This window comes from Fulmarus glacialis, unplaced genomic scaffold, assembly GCF_000690835.1.
Source record: "Fulmarus glacialis isolate BGI_N327 unplaced genomic scaffold, ASM69083v1 scaffold38463, whole genome shotgun sequence".
NCBI classification, from domain to species: Eukaryota; Metazoa; Chordata; class Aves; order Procellariiformes; family Procellariidae; genus Fulmarus; species Fulmarus glacialis.
In genome coordinates, this window is record NW_009202990.1 from 14,845 (window position 1) to 25,156 (window position 10,312).

At 38.2% G+C, this 10,312-nt stretch overlaps 1 protein-coding gene across 1 annotated transcript in view; it reads right to left on the bottom strand.

The window, feature by feature from the left end:
- PWWP2A (PWWP domain containing 2A) overlaps positions 1–9,712 on the bottom strand; it is a 16,077-nt gene extending 6,365 nt beyond the window's left edge. Inside the window, exon 1 of the mRNA XM_009574493.1 lies at positions 8,742–9,712. Coding sequence (XP_009572788.1) covers positions 8,742–9,642 — 901 coding nt within the window. The 5' untranslated portion in view covers positions 9,643–9,712. The remainder of the gene's footprint in view (positions 1–8,741) is intronic.
- Positions 9,713–10,312: the final 600 nt, after the last annotated feature.

Genomic DNA, 10,312 nt, shown 5'->3' on the forward strand with positions numbered 1-10,312 from the left:
GGGGGTGGGGAGCTATTTTTAGTACTAAGCTTTCTCTCTCTTGTTTTTCTTCAAGGACTCAGGAATCAGGAGTGATTTGGGAGCTTTCACAAAGACATTCCCAATGTCTTTCATGACGTCCAAGTTAAATGAGCATCATGAAACCAGTAAGAGTAACCTGATAATAACTTCCTTCTATTGCTCAGACTTCAGCAACTTGTTATCACAGCCCCTAGCAAACATATTTCTTGGTATTTTTACCAAAACAAAAAAAGTTTGTGTGTCAGAATCAAAATCTCTGCCTACTAAACAAACACTACAGATGGCCAAAAGAACACAACTTTGTCGTCAGTCACCTTCCAACTGAGGTTCCACACGTGTCACCAACAGGAGAACAAAAATAACTAGACCATTCCTAGCACCAGCAAACATAAGGATGTATTCCTTACCACATTCATCTGTGTTCCTGTATGAAGTACTAACTGATTTCAGGGCTGATATTAGTGGTGACGTCTTAGAAAAGCTGCCACGATACGCCCCTTAGTAAAATCAGTATCAAGATGACTTCAGTTTTAGATGACTGAAGAACCAGATTACCTGAAACAGTCCACAATTATTTATGAAATGCCATTCATACAGATACCTATGTGTCAACTGAAGCATTTAATCAGGTCATACAGAGCAGCTTGAGGTTCTAACCCTAACTAAACTTCCGTTTTTATGGATTCAGTTCCTTTTCACCAGAGCTACTAATTACCAAAACTGGCATCATATGCTTTAAAATTCTGAACCACTGCAGAAGTACAATTAAACACTTGTGTTTCCTAAACCCAAACAAAAATCCTAAATGTTACTAAATAAAAATGATGCAAAATTAGCATTTAAGTAAACAGTTGCTTGGAATTGTATCTGCTTACTGACAAAGCAAGTACTCTCATCCCCTTTATGCACCTGTTAAAAACAGGCAAGCACAATTCTGTCACCAGAATCTTCTAGTGATGGTAACAAGCTAGTGAGAACACAGCTTGCCTTCCAAATCACAGATTTATAGCACATGGCTGGCACGTATAAGAATATTTCTTTTTCATATTGCATATTTGACATCAAAACCATTAGTAAGCAGACATGAAAACTGACCTAGATCTATTTAAAACAAACAAACCCTCAACTAATTTAAAGTTGACATGTTATATAAATGATGCCATCCAAACATGATTTTGCATAGAAGAGGCCCCTGGCAGGAGATGCAGTGCAGTTTTACTAGGCATGGAAGCTAAGACTCTATTGTTAGAAGGCCATACCTCCCCATTATATCAAGCGTGATTCCTGCATGACTGTGAACAGGACGCATGAGGCAGAATCCTTTATTATATGCATATTTCTACAAAGATTCTGTTTTTCCAAAATCAGAATTGTTAATAACAAAATTACAGAAAACAGAGCCGTGACAGGGTCAGGATAGATCATCTATTCTATCCCATGCCCAAAAGCAGGATGAATTTAACCCATTCCTGACAGAGGTTAGCTTAATCTATTGTTTTTAAAAACCTGTAATTACGAAAACTATGCAACTATCCAAACAACACCCACGGTTTCACTATAACAACTGGAATAAATACTCTAGTGCCTAATCTTACCTCTCTGTCTCATAATTTTAAATATTATTTTTTGTCCTAGTTGCAACTAAACAGAAGTGTGTTTCCCCTTTGCCTCTGCACTGATCCTGCAGGTATGTGCAGACCTGTAATATCCTCAGTTCCAACAGTCCTTTCTTCCTTCTCTGGACTGAGGAATAAAATCATTGGCATAGAAACTGCATTACAGTTGTTCAAAATGTGCATGGTCCTGATTTTGAAAATAACTTCTCAAACATGTAGCCCAAATAAATCCCACAGATCCATTTGTCTTCACGGACTGAACAAGCAAAGCCCTAATTTAAACTCGCAACAGGGGATCCTCATTTGTTCCCTGCGCCAGCTTATACCTGCGGCCTGTGTTGTTAACGTTATTTCCTCGGACCATGGGTAGGTAGGTAGAGAAGAACAAAGACTATACATCTCCATCGGCACAAGCACAGGAGATCAGTTTTCAGCCCTGTGCGTACAGAAGCTAACTGGGAAGGTTATGCAGGCACGCAAGACCACCTCTTACTCCCATTTGTTTCCCTATTGGATGCACAAGGTGGCTCAGGTCTTCTAAGGCATAAAAGCCCTGGTCTTATCAATAACATTCATTTTCCACACTGCTGCTTATCCTACTTCACACCAAGAACACTGATTGCCTTTTCTTGGGGAAAAAAATGGAGCCATGGGTCTGAGTTCCCTTCAACAATCGGTACCTGGCACTGAGCTTGCCAGCGCTGCCCCAGGGAGGGTTATCCCCAACTGCCGAATCTGGTAGCAACAAGAAAACTGTGTAGGAAAAAGCGTGATAGCAAGCCAGTCACCAAATCACTGTCTCCACAGCCATGCCTGGGAACTGCTATTTTGCCTTGTGTTCACAGAAGGGAAGTTGTGTCAGTTTAATTTAAGAAAAAAATGTATAAATTAATCTAAATTACAGTCTGGATTGGTAAATACATCCCAGGTATGACAGAAGAAAGACTGAAATGTATGAGTACATCATAGGAAACTATAAGCTGCTATTAGGATTTAATAATTAAAAACCAATAATCAGAGATATTTCTGACTTAGGAAGAATCACTGCTGTTGGGTAAGAGTTTTATAAAACCCTATCTAAATTACCATAAACAGTTCTTGCCACCGATGCCAGAGAAAGATGAGTTCAAACTAGAACAGGTGCATAAAAATGCCAGCAAGATGAGCAGGGAATAGAAAAGCCATCCTACAAGGGGATCTTATTTTATCTAGTTAAATGGCCACACTCTATAAATACACTAACAGGATGACACCACAGGAGGGAACTATTTAAACTAAAATATGAAGTTATCACAAAGAACAGTAGTCGAGGTATTTTAAACGTTGAACAGGAACATACCATCGTAATTGTTAAGGACATGTATCAAAACGGAGGTTCTTCCCATTACAATTATGAATAATTTGAAGCTGAATACTTACATCCACATCTTACAAGCTTGGATCTAATGGATCTTTAAATAGCTTGACAGCTACTACAAAAGTTTTCAATGCTACAGGCCTCTACCTGTCCTGATGTGGATGATCTCTGATCACTACAGTCATGTCAGAAGAAGCTTTAAGGAAGTTAGTTATGTACAACCTCTGTTGTTATTGATACTTCATTTTATTTAGAGGGATAATTTTACTATATTATTGCGGATAATTTTACTGTATTATTGCAAGCATAGCCTGTCTATATCCCCCAAAGGTATGCTACTATATCCTATCCTAAAAAACCAAAAAGACATACACACTTAATGTAAGCACAGCTTAAACTGACAAAATCCTGTAGCAAGTCACTCCATTTCCCCAAGGGTGAAGTAGATCCTAGATGAAATTAAAACAGTTGACTGTGAGACAAGGACATACATTTCACCAAAATTCTCCTACAAGCTCTCTAAAACAGGAGAGCACTACTCCCTTCTACTGAACTTGCAGAGTAACGTATTATTCTCCAACAGCCATCTCACAGTTCTCCTTCCAGCATCACATCTAGCTCAATACACCAAGTTCCTCTCTTCTCCTTCAGGTTCCCTATGAGCTTTCTATTTATACCCTTAAAAAGTAAACTGAAAATAAGAATGGAAAGCACCTCAGCCTTTAACCACTGTGATTCTGTAAGATCACTTTGAAGTTTGCTTTTAAATAGTATACCTACACTTTTACCAAATGGCTTGACACAAAACACTGCCATCTTACTGCCCTTTTAATCATAAGTGCACTCTACTCAACTTCCAGTTCACAGTGTTTATCAGTGTTTATCTCCAAGTTAGTGTAGTGATTCCATTGCGTTGACTGAATTTGCTTATTCCTGTAGACATTTATTAGAATACAATTATAACGAAAGAGATGAACTGAAATAGTCTTTCACTGATTGTCAGCCTCCTTCTTTCCAGAATTCTTCAGCCAAGAAGGCAGCTCTATTTTTACACTGTACTTCGCAGAACATGCATGAGGACAGATGATAATGCTACTGAGGACTAGCTACTAAGGTTTATTTTCCAAAACTCATGTTCCTATTCTACTCTGACAACTTTAGCAAAAGCTTATAGAAGACATGAATGGAAATCAGTTTCCGGACTTAAGCAACTTTTACCCCCTCCTCACTTCCACTGATGTGCTATTTCTTAAACCTAATCACATTCAGAAACTACTTTTAAAAAAAAAAAAGTATTTTACAACATGCTGGAAAAAAGTCTTCTCAGCCTTGCGGAGTTGACCTACATCACCCCCACTAAACACACCCCTCCTGGTGAGGTAGCTGTTAGTTATGTAGGTTTCAAACTGAAGATAGCACTGTCTAAAAGAAAATACCATATAATCAGAGATTATTATCTCATTTAAGTGTTGACATAAAATTACAACTCTCATTAGAAAAATAACAAATATTTGTTCAAACTCCTGTAGAACTCCACTTCAGAGACACACAAGCATTTCACATTTGCTTCTAGCTTCACTCATGAAGCGATCACACCTTCACTCCTGTTAAAGGAAATCTTTGTAAGTTTTGGAATAACTACTCTCTCCCAAAACATTTTAACTGAAGCTAAAGATCTTCAAAGGAAAAGTAGGCTTGTATTAGAAACTCATCACCACCTGTCACATTTTCCCCCCTAAATTGAAAAACCATACATATTCAACAACTACACTGAGGAATTTCATTAATTCAAAAAGTCATCATTTGCAATTTATTATATTAAGCTGATAGAAAACTAACAGTCACTATTCTCAAGACACAGGCGGCTTGCGACAGTTGCACAGCTTAATCACGCAGATGCACTATCCTGGCACTGTACAGGCGTGCTCCTGTCATGACTTATTTGATAAGCCATTTAAACTGTCAAGCTAACTCAGAGATAGTGGATGTGTACCCGACTGCCAGAACAGTAGTCCACACTCAAAGTGTAGGCATTGCTGGGACCAGATAGGCACATAAAAGTGGGGGTTTTTTTGCAGCAAAGCTTAGTGCTGTTTTAGCTAAGTCTTCAAAGCTAATCTACTTTGCAGCATACATACTACTATAACCAAAGTTATTTACTGTAACCTGACTTTACATTAAGCCCAACATTCTCTCCACTGTAAACTCTGTTTTATCTAGAGTGTTAGCTACTTCAGAGTGAAAGGAAAATCATGGACAAGTATGAATAGGATATTGTCAACCTAATGTAACGTGGTGTTTTTAGAGTAATTAAAAAAAAAAAAATCTGTTTGTTTTGAGACCTGTTAAGTCTGAAGTGATAATGCACATTCACTATACAACTTAGGAAAGACTTCTTAAAAGACTGATCAGCTACAAATCAAAACTAAGACTCTTTAAATGCCTTTCATAAACAGTTCTTTTGAACATAAAACAATCTAAAGAAACCCCTCTCATACTTGTTGCTCTCTCATCTTACCAGTGGACACCTGAGCAAACTTCGACTATGTATGCTTTCGTACTATTCTAACTTTATATAAATTAAAAGATAAGAGTACAAAACTTCCAGGTCTTTTAAAGAAAAATTAACAATGTCAATATTGATTTCACCACTACTTGGCTCAGAACACCTAACTTATAATCAGTTCGCTTGAGCTTCTAAACTTCAAGGAACTAGTGTAGACATCTAAACCACATTGTATGGGTTCTTGACTTCAAAAAGCAGTCTGCTTTAATAACAAAGTACGGCTTATTTACTTAAATAGAGTAACTGTTTCTGTTTGCAGGAAAGAATACATAGATGTGAAACAGGATTTTTTTTTTTTTTTCCCAATTTTTTTTTCTCCTCATTATGAATTTATTGTGTGTTTATCACATTCAAAAAGCATTGACCAGTGGGTTTTTCTGGTAACTGTTAGAATGCCAAGGTAAAGCTGGTATATTTAGAAGCTTAATTAGCACCTAACAGAGATGACCGTAAACTCGAGGAAAATTTGAACGGCCATGTATTTGACACTTTATACTTCCAATAGGTCTGTGGGCACAACAGAGTAATTTTAAAAGGTAAAAAGAAACGGAATGCTTTGGAAAGACCAGACAGTATCATGAACATATGAAATTTAATCTTAAGTTAAAAAGATTTTAAGGGTTTGATGATTAAATCCTTACCCCCATTTTCATGTCTGTTTAAAATCTCATTTCAGTCTAAGCTTAAATTTTTACATCTGTCATGATTGCCTACATGGGCAATTATGGAAAAAACAGGATGAAAACTGCTTTGGGATGAACGCTGAGAGATTCTTCACAAGGCATTGCAAGGCTGAAACAGGAGTGGGTTGGAGAAGAGACAGTAATTCACATGGTCAGATAAGGACCAAAACTAGAAGGAAAAAAAAAAAAAGTTAAGTCAGTTGCATGAAAATGCCCCAACATTGAGCAAAAGACATGCAAGAAAAGCTGAAGTAGCAGTGGAGAATGGGTCTGATTAGGTTTTGATAGATGGGAGAAAACTGAAAACATTTCCCCACTGTATTAAGTGACATTATCCACAGTCTTTATTCAAATATATGGAACAAAATCTAATTAAGGGAGAAATTTAATAAACTTTACAGAAAGCCCTCTACAGAGCTAGTTTTGAAACAAAAGGGACAGATAATTGCTTAATCTCAAAATTAAGACTGAAGTATACCAATAGTACTTTACATCAAGCAGTTATCTTTAAGAATGCGTGAAAAAGGACAATTTACTTTTTAAAAGGGTGTCCTCTATATACGGCATACATATAAAGTACTCTAACATCCTGGATTTTTTTTCAAAGCTTTTTGAGAAACACACACAAATAATTCAGATTTAGTCAATTTTATTTACAGTTTTTTTTTTTTTACATTTCAGAGCATTACACAATTACATATTCTCATTTTCTGACCTGCAAACAGATACCTTAAACGGAAATATTAAAAAAATGAAGTTAGATACATCCAAAATGCAACAATTACACATCTGACAATTCACAAAGTGTAATTTACTAGGACGTATCCTAAGAATTTAGGAACAACCAGTCAGGAGAAAATCTGACCAATTTCAGCAATCAATTATTTACACATTCAAAACAAAGCCTCTCTTAATCTAAACCTCCAGGCAAATTGCCTGAAAGATTTCTTCAGGAAGAAAGACCAGAAGTTATGATTCACACCTATGCAGCATTAACAGCCCTTGATCCCAAATACTGAGTGACTTCTCAGCTTTGTCTTAGAGCTACAGGCATCCCTCTCAGCTTCTCAGACCCTGAAGTGTTACATTTGTGCCCCCATGTGCATAGAAAGGCTGAGTGTTTAAGTGGTCACTACGATAAAACCCCATTTAGTCTGGTCTTTAAGTTACATGAATTCTTCTTCCTCAAAAATTTCAGCAAGTCTTCTAATGCCATTTAAACTGGCCTATGTGGATTGGGGCACGCCTCCTTAAGATGTTTAAGCATGCTTTGAACCAATTTGCACTGGCCAGACTAAATACATTAGAGACTATTTAAAATAATCTTTAAAGACCATTTAGACAAGGCTCACACTTCTACACTTCCCTGATGGGCCACCTAAAAAAAAAAAAAGTCACAGCTACTACTTTCATCCCTTGTGTTAACCCTTTGCCACACAGCAACTAGTTATATACTGGGTAGAAACTACTAAAAAATTCCCTGCAAATAAGCTGCCTTTCAGCTGAGGCTATGGCTCCTATGCATTGGGTGTTTGAGGAGTTCTTTTCTTTAAAAAAAATTCTCACTTGAAAAATACTGAAGTTCTCACTTTAGGCTAATTTTGATTGCATGTTCAATTTGTTTAACTGTCCAGAAACCGCTACAAATGGAACAACTTTAGTATAAAAAGAGCAGTCAACCGAGTGCAACTTCTGACTTGACAAGTCCTTCATGGTAGTTCTCTAACTAGGCTATGAATTTTGTGGAGCCTCCAAATTTCTTGCCTACCTTACTTTCCATGTTCACGTTTCAAACTGTGTCAGCAGGGCCCGAACTTCGGGAGTCAGCTGCTTAGCAGCCTTAGCTGCCTCTGTGACGGCCTTGCGGTAAAGACCCTTTCTCTTCTTATTAAAGCGCAACTGGAAGCTTTCTAAAAAGGGGGATAGTTGTGCAAGAGCAAGAAAAGATGTTGTTGTGGAGCCAAACCACGAGATACGAGCCTCCTGTCGAACTAAAAGGCCATTATCTTTCCGGCTCACAGTTATGGTAAGAATACGGGCTGGCCACCAAGGGAAGCCATAAATCTTGGCCCAAACAATGTCCCCTACACATACGGTCCTGCCATCTGGTGTGACACATTTAGACACGTTTTTGGAAAAGACTTCCGTTTTCAAGGAATTACTGAGCTTTTTCTCTTCCTTTGAAGAGGAGGAGGAGGAGGAGGAAGGTGCATGCATGCTGCCTGGAGGAAAATCAAAGCTTTCAGTAGAGCTACACTCAGAGTTGGTAGATTTCAAATCATCTGTGCTATCACTACTACAAACTGATGCACTGGAAGAGTCAGATTTCTTTTGATTAAGGGTCATGTAAACCGTTATATTGCTTTTGCTGCCTCTCTTGCCCAATGTCTGGTGTTCATCCTGATCAACAGTTACATGCACTTCACTTGTGTCCTGAACCTCACTGCTGGCCTCTTCAGGGCCTTCTGAGGGGCTCTGATTTTCTGAAGGGGCCTCACCTGCTGAGCGGGTGGAGGAGCAGCGAGACTGGGGCTTAGTTGCCATCTTGCCACTCCGTATTTTCTCAAGTCCTGTCTTGAGAGAAGAGTCATTTTCTTCATTCCGATACCTTTGTGGCTTTAAACGCAATCGGGGTGGGAGGGAACCTGAGCTGGTGTTCTGAAGACGCCGTGTGAAGTGGACCTTTGAATGTGCATTTTTGGAAGAGGAGGTTGCACTCTGCTTCTTTTGTGCCTTTTCTTTGGCCATTTTCAAGACTTCCCGAGCTTTTGCATGATCCATGTTTTTGCTCTGGAGAACTTTTTTTGTATTTAACTGCGCTTTTGAAGTATTTGCTTGTGCGGAAACTTTAACTACTCTGCTTCTGCTGTGGGCAATATTTGAAACCTTGACCACAGCATTCCTTTTCTGGCTTTCATTTTGGCTTTTTCCATCCACTTTATGGTCAGTCTTAAGTTTTTTATTCACAGTAGTCACACTCTCATTTCTTCGTTTTTTATTATCCTCATATTTTGAAGAGTCACTTGCATTGCCACCTTTTTTTATTTCCTTTTTCTCTGCAACAACACTGTTTTTGCACTTGTCACATAAGACCTGCCGGGGTCGTAGTTTGATAGCATTCATGATAGAAGTGGGTTCCTCCCTGTACATTTTACGCTTGGGCCGCTTAATTTTCCGGGGTGGAGGCTGAGGTATTGACTGGTTATACGTGTCCCTGATAAACAAAGGAGGAGGATATGGCGCTCCCTCATGAAAGAGAGGAGGTGGTTTAGAAGTCCATAGGCTTTTAGCTATGCTAGGTTCTGATGGCTGCGTGAGAGAAGAGTCATCTGGGACTGCAGCATTAGATTCACACTTCACCTGTGCCTCGTCTTGGAATGGTTTACTTTGGAGCTGCATGGCTTCCGGTTTATCTTTGTATTCCCTTTTAGGAAATATTGTCACAGGGATTCCATGGGGTCCAAACCTTAAAGAGAAAAAAAAAAAACCAAAAACATTAAAGGTTTTGAGGGATCTTTCGCTGCATTTATTAAAAAATGAAAAAAACCTGTCTGCATTATGTAGCCACCATTTGAAAGACATGAGTCCTGGGAAAATTAAAGCTTCATATCTAGCCTTATGGTAAGCTTTGAAAAAGCAGGACACAAAAACCAAGTCAGTAGAGAACATGAAATACACAACTTCCCTTATTATCAGTTTCTCTTGCATCAGTGAGATGCCCTGAAAATGTAACAAAAAATATCACCTAGAGACAGCAGTAAAAGAATTAACTTTGTACTTTTAGAAAATGCTTATAAAACATACAAACTACACATTCATCCCACCAACGCCAAATGTACCCAATATTTATTTCCATACTAAATCAACTTATGTGAGGAAGGCATCTTCAGTAACTTTTACAAATTTTTTCCATTTTTAGGATAGCACAAAACACTGAATATGTTTCAGATTTAATCGAGGCAAATACAGACTGCATAAATACTTGCATTGAACAGAAAGTGCCATCATTCTTCATCCACAAAAGATTAGCACTTGATCATCAAGCACAACTACAGGCTGGGCAGAGAAT